At 41.9% G+C, this 19,353-nt stretch overlaps 1 protein-coding gene across 8 annotated transcripts in view; it reads left to right on the top strand.

The window, feature by feature from the left end:
• nfasc (neurofascin) overlaps positions 1 to 19,353 on the top strand; it is a 96,324-nt gene that overhangs the window by 65,126 nt on the left and 11,845 nt on the right. For 6 of the 8 annotated variants that reach the window (XM_022745576.1, XM_022745577.1, XM_022745581.1 and 3 more), the window contains 5 exons: positions 655 to 825; positions 9,407 to 9,529; positions 12,909 to 13,058; positions 14,770 to 14,898; positions 16,921 to 16,990. In XM_022745576.1, the coding sequence (XP_022601297.1) occupies positions 655 to 825; positions 9,407 to 9,529; positions 12,909 to 13,058; positions 14,770 to 14,898; positions 16,921 to 16,990 (643 nt within the window). Of the gene's footprint in view, positions 1 to 654; positions 826 to 9,406; positions 9,530 to 12,908; positions 13,059 to 14,769; positions 14,899 to 16,920; positions 16,991 to 18,218; positions 18,749 to 19,353 lie in introns of those variants that run through there. The other 2 variants (XM_022745582.1, XM_022745583.1) reach the window with 2 other exon arrangements.

The following is a 19,353-nucleotide window of genomic DNA, read 5'->3' as shown; positions in this document are numbered from 1 at the left end:
GTGGAGGAGGGATTTAACCCAGAGGCGGTAATTCTAGTTTTTTTTTTTTAAATTCCTTTATTGGTAACTTAACATAACAAAAACAGGTGTGACATGAAGGGTACATAGGACATAATGGAGGGACATGTAGATGACAGCAAAAAGCCAAAACATTTATAGAAACGTAAGCATGATAAGAATATGATGTGTATTGTGCGAGTAATGTGTGTATGTGTGTGTGTGTGTTTCGATGTTTTAAAGGGAGGTAATCATATGTATGTTATGTATATGTGTATGTGTGTGTGTTATGGGGCAGAGAAAGTGGCATGTATAATGGAAATGTATGATGTAACCTGAATATATTTGTAGAAAGAATGTAGTAGTAATAATGATAATAATAATAATAATAATAATAATAATAATAATAATAATAATAATAAAATATAATCATTTCTATGATATCCTGTCAATGTAATAGTGATATATCTTACAACAAAAAATATGATAATAGTGCAGTGGTATTATGACAATATAATATATATCATTATATTACATAATGATATATATTATATTATGATAGCATTATGATACTGTACATCTGATAGCAAGCTGGCACTGTGTGTGTGTGTGTGTGTGTGTGTGTGTGTGTGTGTGTGTGTGTATTTGTGTGTGTAGTCAATGGCTCAAGGGGAGGTCGCCTACAGCTAGAGTCGTTTCTTCCTAACGTGACGAACTTCACCCTCCGCCTGCCGGACCGATCCACCCGCTACAGGTTCTACCTGTCGGCAATCTCACGGATAGGAACAGGGGAGGACTTTGCTGAAGAGTCACCACACTTCACAGAGGGTGAGTGTCTTTACACCAGTTTTTCCACATAACAACAAATAAATGGAGGAGTTGTTACAGGACTATTGGCAGATTAGGCTTCATTAGTTTAAGCCCTGTAGGTGTTCCTAATAAACTGACAACTGAGTGTATGTACAGCATTTCTCTCAGTACTATACACCGCAGCATTTTTTTTGGAGAAAGAAGTAATGAAACAAAGTACACTTACCTCTCTCACATCACTGCACTTGCTGCCTGCTGTTTCAAGTTTAAATTGTTGCCCACCATTCTTCCTATATGTTCAGCCATTGATTCTAAATGAAAAGGCATAATTCCATATTTTTCTTACTGTCAACAATGAACTCATCCTGCAGCAGGTCTGTGTGCGTATCTACAGCCCACTGTCTCCTCTTCCTCTGAGCCTCAGAGCTCCACTGTTTCCACAAACTATAAAAACACATCAGTGAGTGTTACACATGGTCCTTCATCACCATGATCACACACACTGCAGTTTATTCTGACTCATTACACACACACACACACACACACACACACACACACACATATATACACACATTGTCCTGCTGCTGGAAATACTCACCAAAGCAGCAAATGTGGGTTAATCTGCTGCTGAAAATAGTCCCAACAAATGCATTATTTCCTCCTAAATGATCTTTCTTAGAACTAAAAAAAATGAAAATATATATTTGTGAGGCATTTTTAAAGATTTATGTCTACAGTAGCAACCACTGGGCTTTGGGCTAAGAGTCACAGACACAGTGAAAGTAATATAGACTGAATGTTGGCCTTTTCACTGCACTAATCGGCTTGAAATTTACCCTTAACTTCACTTTAGCCATTTTCCCTACATGGGAACTAGGTTGGTTCGATTATGGCCTCATTATGAGTCTGGTTTTGAGAGAGAGAGAGAGAGAGATTGTAACACAGGCATCTTTGTCAGGGTATCGGACGGAGAAAGAAAAGAATCACCAGGGGTCAGATGCGTAAAACTTTCTAGATTCATGACTAAAACTATGTGTACACACAAAACCTTATGAAGCTGTGCGTTCGCATGGTTCCACTTTATTAATTGCACACAGGTGCACGAGCCTCGTTTCCACCCCCACAGTTAGCCATAAATGGATGAAGACCCTCAGTTAATCCATCAGTTTGTATAAAAACACTGTCTGTGCCACAAGTGATCCGACACAGAGAAGAAAGACGAGGAAGAGGAAGAATTTCACTGATTGTGAAACTGAGGTAAAAACATCATCAGTTTACTTTGGTACAATCACTCTGATGTAAAGTCCTGTTTCACTCTGAACTTCATTTGGGACTAGAGAGTCTTAGTGATAATACTCCAGACAGGCTCCAACACTGTGAGTAGTCAATATTCAAACTAAATATCAAACAGTTACAGAATGACTCACAATAAATAATCAGAATATTAAATGATGTTGAAGGAAACACTGAGCACAAACACAGTGATTTCTGTTTATGAAATGTAAACATGTTATTGCTGTGTTGACAGTAAAACTTATAATGTGATCATGAATGAAGCTCCGGGAAGTTGGTTTGTGTTTTGGTTTATTTAGTATTTTCACTTCACTGTGACTTGGATCACTTTGGAAAACTGTGTGTTCACATGGTCAAAGGAATGTGTGAGGTTAGTAAAGACCAGTTTATGAGCGGGAAATGGTGTACACACGTTCCTGTGTGTACGCATCATTTTTGCATCTGGTGTTTCTCTGATGGACAGTATCACACACACACACTCTCTAGTGTCTCATGGCTACACTGGAGTTACAGCAGTAATTTGTAATTTTGTTGTCAAGAGTAAAATTGGAGCTGACGGGCTGTTTGAAGAGTCCGTTCACACATATTCACCTCTACAGGTTTACAGATACACACCAGATAGTCACCTGAATGTCTCACAGTGATGGAAAACACCTTCATCACTTTATTTTCTTTTCACTATGAAAAGTTTATATTTGGACTAATTCTTCAGCAGAAAGTAGTTCAGATGAGACTGATTTCTAAACACAGAATAATAAATGATACCATCAGTGGTGAGGTGGAAAGTATTGTCCTCCTCTGTCCCTCTCACCCGTTTCCCTTGTCTCCTGTCTCTCCTCTTCTCTCTGTTGGCAGACATCTTTACTAACACTACAGCTCTAGGTAAATGGGAATGAGAAGCACAGCGTGTCTGCCTGTCACCTTCCCCCCACCCTCATCCTCTGCCTCTGTATGTGTCTGTCTAAACACTGAGCAGCAGCAGTTCACCCTCATGGTGCACCACACCCTGCAGCTCCCGCTGGTCACCAGCAGAGGGAGCTGTTGAATCTGTTTTGACCCTAACCCCCAGCTAGGGTTGCCACTTCTCATGTGAAGAAATAAGGGACCCACCCAACCCATTTTTTGACAATTCAAAATGCAAATACACACTCATGTGCTTATAACCCAAAAGTACGAAAATATCAAGGGTAACAAAATGTAGCCTAATGCTGATTTCCAATTAATATTAGAGAGGAAAGTCAGGGAGAACCCAGGCCACTGCGATTAGGATTAAGCCTTAATCACATGTGCTCTACCTGGTAAACCACCATAGTGCCATACTGCTGTCTGCTGCATTTTTTCACAGCACACAGAGCTTGTCAGTCTGTTGCTCACTGGAGGCTGTAACTGCTTTGGTTTTACTTGACATTACATTATTCACAGCACTTTGTGGAGATAACATGAATGAAAATACGGGACAAATTGCGTCCTGTATTGAATCAATACGGGACGCAATTTGTCCCGCATCTTATTTTCAAATACGGGACGATCCAGGACGGGTGGCAACCCAACCCCCAGCTCTCATATTCAAGATGTAGTATCATCATCATCATATAGTATTTTACAGTCTCAGTACATTTACAGATACAGTGTGAACAAGACCTGAGTGTGTAAACATACTAGTGTGTGTGTGTGAGTGTCAGTTACGTGTTTCTGCATTTCCACCGCAGGAACTTACCACAGGAACCAGGAACCTTTTGAGGAACTATGTGCGTTTCCACCGCAGGAACCTGGGTCTAAATTTAGTTCCGTGGTAACTGATCGACCCCGAAAAAAGTCCCTGGATGGGGGGAAGAACTTTCCAAAGGTTCAGGGGCTTTGGGGGTGTGGTCTGCAGTGCTGAATATTCCTGACTGGTCGAGTACTCGCTGCATTTTATTTCACCCACCATGTTTAAAAGTCTGCAGCAAACACATTTTCCACACCGTGAAACAGGTCCAGGAGAATTTACAAAATCTGAAACAGGACTTCAAAAAAATAAAGGACCACAACAACCGGAGTGACGAGGGTTGCCACCCGTCACTTATAATACGGGATCGTCCCATGTTTGAAAAAAAAAATGCTAAATGCTGGGTGAATATACAGGGACACTATTTGTCCCGTACTTTCGTTCATGTTATGTCCTCTAAGTGCTGTGGATAATGTAATGTCAGGTAATGATTTTGCATAATCTTCCCGGGACTTTAGGCCGCGGTGGAAACGCAGACAGCAATGGGCCACAGGAACCTTTTAGTTCCTGAAGAAAAGTACCCGGAACTTTAAGTTCTACTTTTTGGTCAAAACGTGGCTTATGACTGGATATTAACTCTTGCAGCTTAGCAGAGCTGAGGCTTAATGACCAATTTCAACCTGTTTTTTTTAAAGTTGACACTAAAAACTTGAATCCAGATCCATAATCCAGATCCAGATCCAGATCCTAGTGACACTACAATGAGTGGCAGATCTTCTAAAACTCGAGTTAACACAACAACAACCATGATTTCAGAAGTCAGTTACTATGATCGCTGACACTGCAGAGGATAAAACAATTCCGACTAAATGTCCACTGACTTGCTTTTTCTTTAGCTTTCAACCACATCACACAGTCCTTCAACAGTGGAATGAATTTCATTAGTTGTTGAGGTGCAGTGTCAGTTGTTACATATTATTATATATGTCAAGGACTAGCTGCTATAACATAATGAAGACTGTGTGATACACTCAAAAGCTCCTACAAATGCCAGTAAGTGGTAGCTCAGCTGGAAGAGCACATGCCTATTGCTGCTATGGAATGCCATTTTAATCAATATTAGATAAATAAATAAATAAATACAGCTATTAAATGAATCGAAATATACAGATAAATGTAAATATAAATATATAAGTGAATAAATAAATAAATAAGCTTTTTATTTATTTCAGGATTTATTTCATAGCTGTATTTATTTATGTATGTATGTATTTATTTATCTAATGTTGATTAAAATTGCATTTCATATGCTGCATGTCTCTCTCTGCTGTCACGGTCAGTGATGCAGAAATCACCTGGTGTGGCGACCTTGAGCTGGTTTGTCAAACTATCAGTGGTGTGTAAATATGCAGTACTTGTAATGTATATGATCAATCACATCATGTCAAACATAATAATAAATACCCACTACAAGTTACCCAGTCTTTATAAGCCCCCATCATTACATTGACCAGACAACAGGTGTGAAGCTGTAACTGTGCTCCCGCTGAACTGCTCTTGCTGTCTACACTGTTTTTCTTTCTTTTCTCATCTGTACGTCTGCTTCTCCTCATCCCTCCATCTTTCCTCTTTGTGTTGAACTGCTGTCTGTCTGTTGATGTGTTCTGTCAGAGATTGAGTAAACACTTCAAACACTGTGGGTTAGTCTGTGATTTACATGTTTAGTGATATAGCTCAGTATCTGACAGCAGGTCAGTTTGGCCTTGGGTTTTTTTTCTACACTAATTAACACTAATTTATGACATTGATTGAATGCAGTTCTAATCTACTTTGTTACTGTTCACATGTGGAGCTGTGGCCCACAGTCACATATTGTATGTTTGACTGATTTACTGAACTGGTGCTATTTTTTCACATCACACGTTGTATGTCATTGTACCTCTGCTATTTCAGAGGTCTGTCAATCAAGCAACAGAGCTTTCTGTGAGAACTTTTCAGAATTAAAGCTCACAATAGCTTGAAACAAAAACAAAACAAATATTCTCACACTTTTATTTTGTAGGCAAACTTGCTAAAGAGGAAGTGATTCTGTGGGTAACTGTTGCTGCCATTTATTTTAGTACCAGGCTGTGCACTGACTGATGTGACTGTCTGTGTCTGTCATTCACTCAATATACTATATAAATAATCTGGCGGACCAGATATTATTGCTGGCAGGCCAGTTTTGGCCCTCGGGCTGCTCTAAATTAGTGGTATCATATGACTGACACTCACTCTGACAGATGCTGTAGAGCCTCTTGATTTCTGCACCAGTCGCTGACAGTACACTCTCACAGCCTCACCTCCTGTCTGCTATCAGACACAAGTCCTTCTTGTGTTGCGACTAACTGTACACACTGTCATGACGACGCTGCTCTGTGTGTGAGTTTGTGTGTGATGGAGGTGATGAAACGTGTTGATGAATGATGTGACCTGATGAGGACAAACAAACAGCACTCTGCTGCTCATTCACTGGCTCCATCATGCTTTTCCAGCAGTCATGTCACTCCGCCATCTTTACCCATCGCTTGTTCACTCAGTCAGTCGTTCATACTGGGAGTTACAGGTAAACTGGCTTGAGTCTTTGGGCTGATGTGGCCAATCTTACTGGGCAGTAATGGCTCCTGAACGCATGTCTTCATCGTCCCCTCCCACTTTATTTGTCCCTAGCACCTTGGTCTGAGGGCATGCTTGACCTCCAGCCTAGTGATACAAGCATGCAGCCTGGGAGGGGTTGTATGAGGGAAATGTTTGGGGTGGGACGTTGGTAGTGGGATCCTTCACTGGCTGGAGATGACCTCAACTCCCAGGTACAGTAAGAGTGAACAACATTTACGTCAGTGGAAAAGAAAGTGCTGGTTCCAACCTGAGGAGGGTCCTGGTGTTAAAAACAGAGATAAGACCAAGGACCAAGTTTTAGTTTCTCTAAAAACCTTTCAGTTCATTTCACATTCGAAACCAAACACCTTCAGAGTTCAATGTTGTCAAAGGGGAACATGGCAGAAAATTTGTAAATTACAAGTTAAAGCAACACCTGGTGGTTCTCAAACTTTTTCACATCAAGGACCCTAAACTGACACGTCATTCCAAAGACCTCCTGAGATTGTTGCTTTTAGATGTTTTATTACTGAGTGATTACAAGTGTTTGAAACCAAAATAGTCATACATTCTGTCATTGTGTTACTTATGGATGGAATTATAGTGAAAATAAATTACTCCACTTTTTCCTGGGGACACCAAGGACCCTCGTCAAGATCGCCTGGGGGTCCCCAGACCCCACTTTGAGAACCACTGCTTTATAGGACCCCCTGCAAAAATCCTACGAAACAGATAAAAAGGTCAAGAAGTGGAGAAGATTGTGTTTGCCACAAAGAGCGTATCAGTCATTAATGACAGACACTGGATGAAATGTGACATGTTGCCTCTTCCTGATGTGTGTGAAAGAAGCATCTGTAAACTGGATTACATGAGCTCTTTTAGCTCAATACCAAGCAGGGACAGAACTTGTGGAGGAGCCCCACAATTTAGTTCCTTACTTCCATAAAGTCAGGGACTTCAGAGTGGAAGCAGCAGAGTTTGAGATGTTCTGACTTTTAGTTCCTAGTGTGGGTCAATTTGGAAAAAATGCTGGATCCTCTTTGTTCTTTGACTCCACAGTTTGTAACACAAGCTTTTGCTTTAAAGTTGTGCAGTGTGTCCCAACTGAGGCCGCATCCTCCGAAGGACACAGTCTACAGAGGCGTGGCCACCGAAGACCATCTGAAGTCTGAACTGAAATGAGACAGTCTGGTCTATCCTTGTCCGCTTCTTTAGTTGCAGATTCTGCTTTATTATATCACATACCACTGTCGCACAATGAGTCTTGGTATAGGTTGGCTTGCGAAGGATCCACCCTTTGGATCTTTTGTTGCCCAGGAAATGAAGGATGCATTTGAAGGAGCTTTTGCCATGGGACAGTCTTGTCGCACCGCTGTGATGCAGCCTCTGTAAGATGAAGCCTCTGAATTGAGACACAGCTGTGGTCTCTTAAGTCGAAACCAAGGTAACCCCAGATGCCATCATCATCACCAAGGTATCACTTGATGATGCAATAAGGGGTCATACTCTCATACTCTAAAAGTCAGGTCAGTTTTCTGTGTAGACCTGAGTAGACCCCTTGTGATGAGTAATCTGACTTCATGTGCACTGGCCCTTTAAATGCAGCTAAACACGATGATGAAATAAAATGAAGTCATTAGTTTGGGGTTTTCTAAATCTAAATCCTCTTCATAGAAACAGTGTGACAGACGTGTAATGTCAGCATCCGTCGTCTTGGTGGCAGCGGCAGCTCAGTCTTTGCAGCTCAGTGATGATGGTGAAATGTGTGTGGATCCCAGCAGAGATGAAGATGAGAACACTGGAGTGAAAACTGACTGTTGATGTGATGTGTCAGGTGTGAGGTGTGTGTAGGGATGAGAGCTGCTGGTGGGCAACGCCTTGTGTGTTTCAGCTCACTGACCGTCTGCTGTGTGTGTCGGTGTGTGTTTCAGTGTGTGTGTCAGTGTGTGTGTCTGTGTATGTGTCAGTGTGTGTGTTTCAGCGTGTGACGGTGTGTGTCAGTGTGTGATGGTGTGTGTCAATGCGTGTGTGTCGGTGTGTGTGTCAATGTGTGTGTGTGTCAGTGTGTGACGGTGTGTGTCAGTGTGTGTCGGTGTGTGTCAGTGTGTGTCTGCCTGTTTGATGATCCTGTTGCCTTGTCTAACCCTCTGCTCTCTCCCGCCTCCTCCCTTGTAGTCGAACTTACCGACGCCCCTGTGGCCTCACCTCTCACTCGTACTCCTCCTCTTGCTCCTCTTCCTCCTACTACCATCGCTACTACAACCATTAGTACCTCAACTACCACAACTCCTCCAACTACGACTTCTTCTACTACTGCTCCTCCTCCTCCTCCTCCTACTACTACTACTACTACTACTCCTTCTACCACCACTACAACAGAGGCGACCACTACCACCACGCCTCCTGCGCCGATCACCACCAGGCGCACAGATCAGAACGTGTTGGGTACAAGCTGTCGCCCCATTGTGGCTTTTTACTGTCTTTGTAGTGTGTAGTTGTTAAAACTCGATTGCCTTCTCCCACCTGACGAAACAGGAAACTACATCAGGGCTGCATCCTGATAGGCTGTGCTGTACCTGCTGTACTCAAAGTGGGGAATTACTTCAGAGTATTGGGATGTAGCCAGCAGCATCCTCCTGGTCAGGAAGTGAGAATCCAAACTTTAATTTTTTATTAACTGTAACGTTCTTGATTTTACACTTTGTAGTGATGAGGCTGATTATGATTGAGACCCTTGTTCTCTAGTTTTTAGTTTGAATTAGTTTTGGAGTTCACTTGAAACCAAAAGTAAAAACTGCAACTAAGTTTTTCATGAATTAAAAAATCCTCCAAATTTACTTCTGGTTTTCAGCGGACCATGATCGGCATTGATCCTGATCAAATGCACCATGCATAGGTCTAAATCAAGCCCTGTGTGTGGCCCCTTCCTCTGACCTTTAACCCTTTACCCCCCTTGTGTAGTGGCCCCCGGTCGGGAGATCTGGGATGTGACGGCGGAGCCTAACAGTAACTACACTAACGTCAGCTGGAGACACAACTTCCCGGCCGGCAGCAGCGAGTTTGTGCTAGAGTTCACACTGGACAGTAAGAAACCAGAGCAAGCCCAGTCTGAGCTCCCAAAACCCAGAGCTGGATCTGACCTGAAAGAGTAGTGAGAGAAAACCAGACAAGAGTGGTTAAGAGTAGGAGCAGACAGAGGCGAGCCGGCATAACGATGATTACTGTCCATCAACGCTGTTTCCAGGGCAGTTATTGCAACATGTTTGGCCCCCGAGTGCAAAACAGCAGCTTTACCGAGCTAATATTGTAAAGATTAGTTTAATCCTGTTCATGGCAACCTAACAGCGAAGGAGTGATCTTCTACAGCTCTTACAGTAAATACTGTTCACTGCATCTTCACTCACAGGAATCCTCATTAGTTTCTGTTTTTCCTGCATCTGTACGGAGGTTCAGTGAAATAATGAACAGGCTTCAGTTAGACCTCAGGTTTTACTGAAACATGTCCTTGTTCCTCTCTGCTGAGCTCTTTTAGGGAAACCTTTTGCTAATGAGACAATTAAAAAAAATACTCTGACAGGACGAAAGCATAAAGAATAAAGAAAGGAAAGGAAAGTTGATGTGCTCTTTTTTTAATCACCCTTTGTGATATTTGCACTTAAAGGATCAGGGTACAACACACCACTCTCTCTCTCGTGTTCTTTCTCTCTCTCTTTGGTCTGTATGTTGATCATGATAATGTCTCCTGTGCCGTCCACCATCATGATGGTTTCTCTGCCTGGCTTTCAATGGCTGTTGTCTGACTGGCACTGTGAGGGAGCTGCTCAGCTTCCTCTCTCTGAATGTGTCACTTCTTTTTCACTGCTCACACTTCCATGTTCACTTGCTTTTGGTTTGGATTGGGCGTGAAGCACTCTGCTAAAACATATCGTCCCTCCATTACTGGACTCCCAGAATCTCTGACCCTTCCACTAATTCAACAGTCTGACCTGTAGTCGAGGACAGAGAGAAGGGAGGATGTCTTTTTTAATGTACTTGGGCAGTGGCTTAAATTTTTAATGATGTCTGACTGTGAGTGGGTAGAGGAAGGGAAGAGAGGGGGGCGATGAGACTGATCTAATGGCCTCCACCCCTCCCACCCATCCACCCCCTGTTCTCCAAGGTCAGCTCTGAAAGCTTTGACTCTAGGGCAGAGACAGGGAGCCCCTGGCCCTCCCCCACCCCCCACCATCATCCCTTCATTCTCCCTCTGTGCTCCGAGTCTCTGCATTTCTGTCAGGGGAGGGTTCATGAAGGATGATGCTCTGGTGGCATGAGGGAAGGACACTGGGACCAGGAAACTGGGACCAGCTGTCATGGAAAAGCGAGAGATCTTGTCAGAAGGGAAGACAGTGGGAATAACTGTGTGGGCGTGAGTGCTAAAGATTTTACATGCACACACAGCTACATATTAATATTCCAACCTATTCTCACAAAATTATTGATGTCTCCACCTGTTTTGAGGAAGAGCATCTTAAATTTTTTTCACACTTTAATATTGGATTAACATAAACTTCATATTGCTTATAATGCTTGATTTGCATTTCAGAGTATGGCCAGCACTTGCCTCAGCTATGGATTATTTGAAAAAGGCTTTTATGCCTTCATTTCTATTTTGCCAGCTCTATAAATAAACACCAACATATTATAGTGAGGCTCCTCCCTGTTTGTTTTAATTTGCAAACAGCAAATTACATTTAAATTTAATTTCCTCCATGTTGTCTTGATAAATTCCAGATTAAGGACATTTCCCCAGCACAACAGTCATGTCACACTTTAACATTAAGCTGCCATCAAACTAAAACTAAACATTTCCTGCACAGATTCTTCTTCGGGCAGCTCAGCCACTCCCGCTCCTGTCAGAGTGTCACTGACAGGAGCATAGCACCAGTCAGACGAACGGAGAAAATGAGGGTAGCAGAATAAAGAGTGACATGACTTATTAGTGCTGGTGAAATGTATATTATACTGAATTTATCATGTGACTGTTTGAATTCTGGCACTTCTCCATGTACATAAATCTGGAGAAATCCATTTGCTCACAATGAAATACATTTTTCTTGAAGTGATGCAGTTAAACAAAGAGATTAACTGTAAGATATAATATTAAATATTGTCTATGACACTTTGGCAATATTGTCCACCTGACAATCATCATTCCAAAAAGCATATTGAAATGAAGTCCTGAAAGGCAAGTGTATTTTTTTTTTTTTTTTGCCAGGATGATTTTTCTAAGGTTTTCTTTTCTGCTTTTAGTCTGGTTTAGACAGAGGTAGTGGTTCACTTCAGCCTCTTGTGGTCGATTTAATTTTCTTTTTTTAATCACTTGCCTCTTGGGGCCTCTGTACACCTCCCATCTGATATCAATATATTTGTTTTTAATTTTTAGCTACAAAAGATGAAAACTGGAATTTGAAATGTGTCACATTAGGATACACAGATAGACATACAGAGGCTCCCACCCATCACATTCCTGAGCAGGTGTTAAAAGGCTCAGGTGTGCTGATCACACCTCAGATTATCAGTCGCTGTGTAAAGACAATGCTAAATAGCAGTAGCATGACTAGCAGTGAACACAGACGTCAAGTCTGAACAGTCAAAAGATTTTCTGGAGTCACAATAATTGGAGTTTGTTGGAATCGTTCTTGTATTAACCTGAAAACATAAAGTTGTACTTATAATACAGCCTTGGACTTTCTCTCTGCACTCACTGACTAACTGAGTAAAACGCTCTGGCATGTCTTCTCCTGTTTCTGCGGCAGACGTTTTGTTTGGCTGGTTTAACAGCTGGAAGTAAATGGCATGGCTTTGGAATGAGCACTGCTGGATGAAATCAGTGGTTGATAGCATGGTGCATGACGTCACCACCTCGCGCTGCCCTCTCTCACCGCCACCTCAAGCTCGGCCATGTCCCCGACCGATGCGTCTTTTTGCCAGAAAGACGCAGGTTGTTGTTGCAGTGTGGGCCTGTGAATGATTGAGACCAACAATGCTTTGCCACCTCAGCCCCTGATGAGAACAGAGAAAGTTCTGCAGTGGTCAGTTTCAGTTCCACCTGGTTCATACGTGATGCAGAGTGGCCACTTCACAGGTCAGTGTTAGATGTAGAGGAGCAGGTTTTACCTGGGGGAACACCTGCTCCTCTGCTCAAAGTTCTGCCTTGAGAGAAAATGTGGTCTCAGAGCCATAAAAGAAAAATGAAATCAAGCTTCGAAGACATATTGAAGTCTGTGTGCATCTGTCGATGAGTCTTTGTGATGGGGATGGGCACTGCATTGTTCAGTCTCAATTCACTTCAGTAACCCTGCTATCAGTCTCCCTGCAAAGCATTGTGATGCTATGACCTTTGCTAGTAAGCACAGGCTTTACTGTGGAATGAAGGCCACACCCCCCGGAGTGTGATTGGCCCTTTTCTTGTGTCTCCAAGGCGACAAGACGGTGAAAGTTGTGCCAGTGAATCAACAACCCCCCGTTGCAGTGGCGGATCTAATCGCGGGCGCCAAGTATCATCTGAGGGTTTACTCCCATGAGCTCAACAGCATCAGCAGCAAACCTGTCACCTTTGAGACCAAAGCAGGTGAGACCACACCAGGCTAGGTGGAACCAGGGTTCCAGCCAGGTGGGCTAAGTCTGTCACTGGTAGTGTCTGCAGTAACTCAGTCAAAGCTGGGTGAGTCTTTGGTTCATGCATGATCCTCTTAGGGTAATGTCCAGTCAGGATGAGACACTCCACCCCTCAGAATCTGGACCATCACACGTCTGGTCGTCTTCATGAGCGGTCTCTGTAATTCATGAGCTGTTTGTTGGAAACAGGTTAATGCTCATAGGTTGTTCACATGTCAATAAGATCTACATCCAGGTTCTTCTGTGATTAGTTTGCACAGTGTGATAAGTGTAAAAGGTATAAGATACAGTATATGTAAGTTTTTATGACCATGCACATGAAAGGCTACAGAATATGTTTCCTGTCATTAGTCCCCTGTGTTGCCAACAAACCTGTAGCATTAGACTAAAGAAAAGCTCACTGGTTACTCGCCTTTAAAGTAATGTTCAGATAACGTGCTGTGGAGACTTGAAAATGTGTCACGTTTATTTTAGGTCCCAGTTAATTAACAGAGACAAGTAGCCATTATACAAAATACAAGTACCCATTAATAGGTGTTGTTGACTAAAAGCTGTGGCTACCTCCCCTTCACTCAGGGCTGGGTATCGTTCAAAAATGTTCAATATCAGGATTGATATCGATACCTTGACTTTGATATAGATTCTTAAAGGAGTTATATTTAAGTTTAGTTATTGCTACGCAGCTAACATTAGCATTAGCAGCTGTTTACTTACCAGTCTAGAAGAAATGTTGTGAGTTCAGCATTAAACTTCATTCCTTTACTCACCAACAGCTGTCTCCAGAGGTGGAAAGTTAGCATGCTAACCAGCTAGCCCCTGACCGATTCACAGCCATACACGCAGCTGCTCAGGGTACATATTATACGCTCTTGTCTCGCAAGTAGGCTATCCTTTAACAGTAAACTTTTTTTTAAAACTAATTTTATCAAATCCATTTCAACAAGAAAATTACAGCACACATTATGGTACAAATTTTAGTTTAACTTTAGTTTTATTTTTAAGCTGAGTCTCTTTACACACTTAGATGTGTTGGTGTAAATAAACAGTCAATCACAAGAGTTATTAGATCTTGGTTCAAGCATGCTGCATGCTGATTGGCTCATGAGGCTGATGAGATTTACTCATTTACTCCTGAGGTATCAAATGACAAGACATAGATCCTTGATAGCATCAAACCAATTCGGTCGGTCCATAAAAGACGAAGTAGAAGTTCGATACCCAACCCTAGGCATCATTAACTGGCTTTATCTGGTCTGACATATGAAACCTTGTATAACTGGAACTACAGCCTCGACTAAACTCTACAGTTTAATCTAATATTACAAATTGTTGCTGTAAATATTTATGTCTTTGTCTTGCTCAGGTTCAGTGCTGATTGTCTGTAACATGTCTGGCAGCTGTCAGTTGTGTTGTTTCAAGTTGTACTGAAACTTTTCCAGGTGTAATGAACGCAATTGTCAATTTCCCTTCTCAAACCCTAGTCCTCCCTCCCACTCTCGCGCTGTGTGATGGAGAAGAAGAACAATGCCTCCTTGTTATGGATGAGATCTTTGTACAGCATCGGCCTGGATATAACAAGACGCTGGTTCTTAGTTATTGACTGTGTGTGTGTGTGTGTGTGTGTGTGTGTGTGTGTGTGTGTGTGTGTGTGTGTGTGTCTCCAGCCTACATAGACCAGGTAGACATAGCCACTCAGGGCTGGTTCATTGGCTTGATGTGTGCCATCGCCCTCATCATACTGATCCTCCTCATCGTCTGCTTCATCAAGAGGAGCCGGGGCGGCAAATACCCAGGTAAGGCCCAACTTTGGGGCTTTGATGCCTGTGAAAAATTACCTGTTTTGGCTGTTTGTTCTGTTATAGTGATCAGGACTTAAATATCCCACTGCATTTAATCAGCTATTCAGAAGTAAACAGGAAGTGATTGAGACTCTTGAACACCTGGCAGTTATTGTAAAATATGACGTCCAGGTTGTAGTCTCTAATTGTAAAGACATATTGTATGTGTGCTTTGGTCCTGATCCACAATCTGTGATTATTTAAGTTAGAGTCATTTTAATGTTTTACAGTTTCTATGATGTGTAGGTGGAGGCTGTGTGACTGGGTTCACAAAGTGTTTCGGTAGGTGGTGAACTGTGGAACAACTAACACCCAGTGATCAACTACGTCTGATAAGGATTTAAGAATTAATCTAATTAATAACATGTTTTGTGATTGATTGATTAATGAATTAATCTAAAATTGTTGTGATAAATCTACAAGTGTAAAGATGAGTTCATGCTTTGTGTTTCATGTTTTCAAGTCTTCAGTAGAGTCAACAGATTTACTGTTGCTTCCCCACAAATGTCAATATGTCAAATGTCACAATATCTCAGCCATGTAAACTATATGAGCCTTCCCTGTCACACAGAGAACGTCTTTGCCGTCACCTGATCAACTACTCACTCCTTGTCTGTCCTCATTAGAAGTTGGGGACTGTAGATGTAGAGGAGTGTCTGAGGGATCTTTTATTTTGAAAAGTGAATCAATAGTTGGGCTCCAAAGAGCCAAGGGAGAGCAAGAGCGAGTACTTACTTTACATTCAGACCGAAAGCGGCGAGAGTGAAAGAATTTGCTGTCTGCCTTATCAAGGATGCTGGTGCAGTTCATGGCCCTCTGACACAAATGAAATTGATAAAATAGATGCAGTTAGCTAGCGTGCTTGGAATGCTTGCTGTTTCATATTTTATTTAAATGGCCCAAAAAAACTTCTATATTTCGATTGGTTGCCACCAAACCGTGTCATAGCTCATTCCCATAAAATTGATTGGCCTTCCAACTTTTTCTAAGACGCGCCACCAACAGGCATGCAGCTGCTTGCCGCCAAGAGATGCTGGCTCACATAGAAAATTAATGACTTCCTGTCACTTTGACATTCTCGCCATTTTCGGTCTGATCATTCAGTTAGAGACCAGACATAGGTCGATGATGTTCCTCACAGAAGTGTACACATCCCATCTGGTGTCAGGGGCCATCACAAAGTGTGATTCATCATTAATCAATTTTTGTTATTTTTCTATAATTAATTAATCGAAATTAACACTTTATTTTGACAGTGCTAATAATAACGACCCCATCAAATCCAACCCAATGTTAAACAACTGAACTAAAACAAGTCTCTGAAAAAGTTTACTTTGTTTAATGCTACAATTTACATGCTACAGTTTAAATGCTACAGTTTACATGCTACAGTTTAAATGCTACAGTTTACATGCTACAGTTTAAATGCTACAGTTTAAATGCTACAGTTTACATGCTACAGTTTACATACTACAGTTTACATGCTACAGTTTACATGCTACAGCTTACATACTACAGTTTACATGCTACAGTTTACATGCTACAGTTTAAATGCTACAGCTTACATACTACAGTTTACATGCTACAGTTTACATGCTACAGTTTACATGCTACATTTTACATACTAGAGTTTACATGCTACAGTATACATGAATATCTGGGATAACAGTAAGACGAATCATAAATGAATAGAAACAAGTTTGTAGTCTGGAGTGTTAAATTGGCAGCAGCTGAGTATCTTGTCATCTCAGTGTGACAGAGTGGATTAATGTCTTGTGCACAATGTGCCACAGTAGTGCACTGATATGATACAGTGTTAGTGGATAAGTATGGAGCTGGGACACAGTGTACGTTAACAGTTTGATTAATGAAGAGTGAAGTGTGGTCAGACTAACTCCAGGAACTCCTTGATGTGTGGATGTTTGTCTGTATCATGACAACAGCTGAAAACTGAGCTGTCTGTTCTTGTCTCTTCAGTGCGTGACAAAAAAGATCTCCCCTTAGACCCCGTGGACCAGAAAGACCAGGACGGCTCCTTTGATTACCAGTAAGTATAATCAAACAGACCGCTCACCATCTACTTCACAGCCACACCAATGACATCATCTGTGTTTCTGAAACAGTATAAAGTTCATTTCAAAGTGTTAAGTGGTCGAGGGAATATTTGGAACCTGTGGTAAATGGTTTAGGGTCATTTCCCAGCATCCTCTAGTTATTGTAGCAGATATGAGACTGTTTGTTATTGATTTAGCAGCAGGTTGTGCAGGAAAGGAGGAGAAACTCAGATCAGATGAGACAGTCGATTAGTCCTACAGGTGGTAATGAAATATAATGAACAGGACTCCTCCCACCACTGATATGGCTCAGGATTTCACAAAAACCAGTTCATGGACTGAACCTGTGAAAAGTCAGAGGTGTCATCTTTGACACGCCTGTCATTTAATGCTTTAATGATGACCCAGGAAATACTGTTAGCCCCAGTTAGCAGGTAGCGTGTATCACCTGCAGTCAGCTGATATACTCTGTGATCTGACAACAGAGACAGATTTGTCAGTGATAACAGCCAGTAGGCAACAGAAGACAGGGATGACTGTTAACACTGAGAGAAATAAAAATGGATGTGTGGAAAATGAACATTTTTAATATTTTTAAAGATCATTCTGTTTAAAAACATTGTTTTTATTTTTTACGTTTGCTGCCAGACCATGTACTTGTTTGCTATCTCAGTCTGATTGTTCATTAACAGATCACATCCACTGCAAAAACTGGGGCATCAAAATGGATAGCTGGTTAGCAACAGAAAAGACAGAAAGTTAAAAGGAAAGAATCAATATTATCATTAAAATAAAAAGTGCTCTGAGAAGGCATTATTTGGCCACCATATTGTTATGGGATCGAATGTGGGCCGCCAACATATCTGTGATTTTTAAGTGATCTTGAGGGGGAGAAGGTTGGGAACCACTGCTCTAATGAGTCCTCTACACAGCAAACACTATATAGTGAGTGAACAAATGAACAATCCAAACACAGCCCTAAACAGTTTATCCAACATCTTAACTATGATCTCAACAATAGCACTGTGTCTGACACTTGAATGTGTTTTCATATATAAATCTGTAGAAATGTTCACATAACAGAAGTAGTTACATACTGTGCAGTGCAGTGGACTTGAATAATATAAAAACATGGAGACTATTCTGTCTGTAATGTGACGATGTTATGTGTACGCTGTAGATACTGCAGTTGGTGAGTGATGTGTCTTTTGCTCCTTCCAGGTCCAACTGATCTCTGTGGCCACATTCCTCTTTTTGGAGAATGAGTCATTTTCTCTGTTTGTCCACTCTGACTAAAGACAATTTAACTGTTTAACATGCTTCCTAAATCTCTATATGTTCTAACTGTGTGTGAGAGTGACACAAGGCTTTTAGGTTTCTAACCTGGGATCCTACTGATGAAAAGACAGCAGTACACTGTGAATGTCTACATATTATACACATACAATATATACGTACATATGATATATTATGATTATGTAGCTCTGCTCTGTATGAAGTGAGACTTTGTGCCTCTGAGGGCATGAGGATTCAGCAGATAGATTATCTCAGGAGTGGTGCTGTGCTGTTTGTGCTTAACACTGTGATTCATCCATCTCCAGTGTGTGAGATCCTCTTTTGTTTATTAATCAATAATGAGTCTAACATTAACACCCAGCCCATCTCTCACAGTCAAGGTCACTGAGCCAGACTCTGGTACAAATCCATCACCTGCACTCAGCTCTGTGTGTGTGTGTGTGTGTGTGTGTGTGTGTGTGTGTGTGTGTATTTGTGCATGTATCATGTTGCGCTTCTCTGTCCTCCTTCTTCTTCCTCTCTCCTGCTGTCTCCCCTGTTTCCTCACATCTCGTCCCTCTCTTTCCCCCACGCTGAAATGGGTCATCTGTCCCTGACAGGAATGAGAACGAACACAGGTACTTTGGTTTCGGCACGGCACCTCGCTTAGCCTGCGCATGTCAGATGGAGCAGATGTTTCCCCTGAGCTGGGGAGAGAAGGGTGTGGATGAGGTGTAGCTTGTTTGTGGGGGGGGGGGGGGGGGGGGGGGGGGGGATCACAGGAACAATCAAGCCTGCATTGTTGGCTGTTTGGTCAGTGTACAGAGAATGAACAGTTTTCATTCATCATGTCAATGATATTAGTGTAGCTGGCCTGCTTCAGCTTTTAAAGCACCATTTGAACAATATGATAGACAGGTGACATCATCATAACATCATAGCTATGAGATGTGATTGACAGAGGTATGGACAGAAAGCAGCTGAGTGCCAGGTGTCAGCTCCTGAAGGGTGTCAAACTGCAGGCTGAATAATCACCAGGAACCAGGTTATCTCAGTTTCAACAACCTGATCTCCAGACAAC

This window comes from Seriola dumerili, unplaced genomic scaffold, assembly GCF_002260705.1.
Source record: "Seriola dumerili isolate Sdu_G_001 unplaced genomic scaffold, Sdu_1.0 BDQW01000088.1, whole genome shotgun sequence".
NCBI classification, from domain to species: domain Eukaryota; kingdom Metazoa; phylum Chordata; class Actinopteri; order Carangiformes; family Carangidae; genus Seriola; species Seriola dumerili.
Note: the sequence above shows the minus strand (reverse complement) of the source record. Positions and strands in the feature narration are given on the sequence as shown.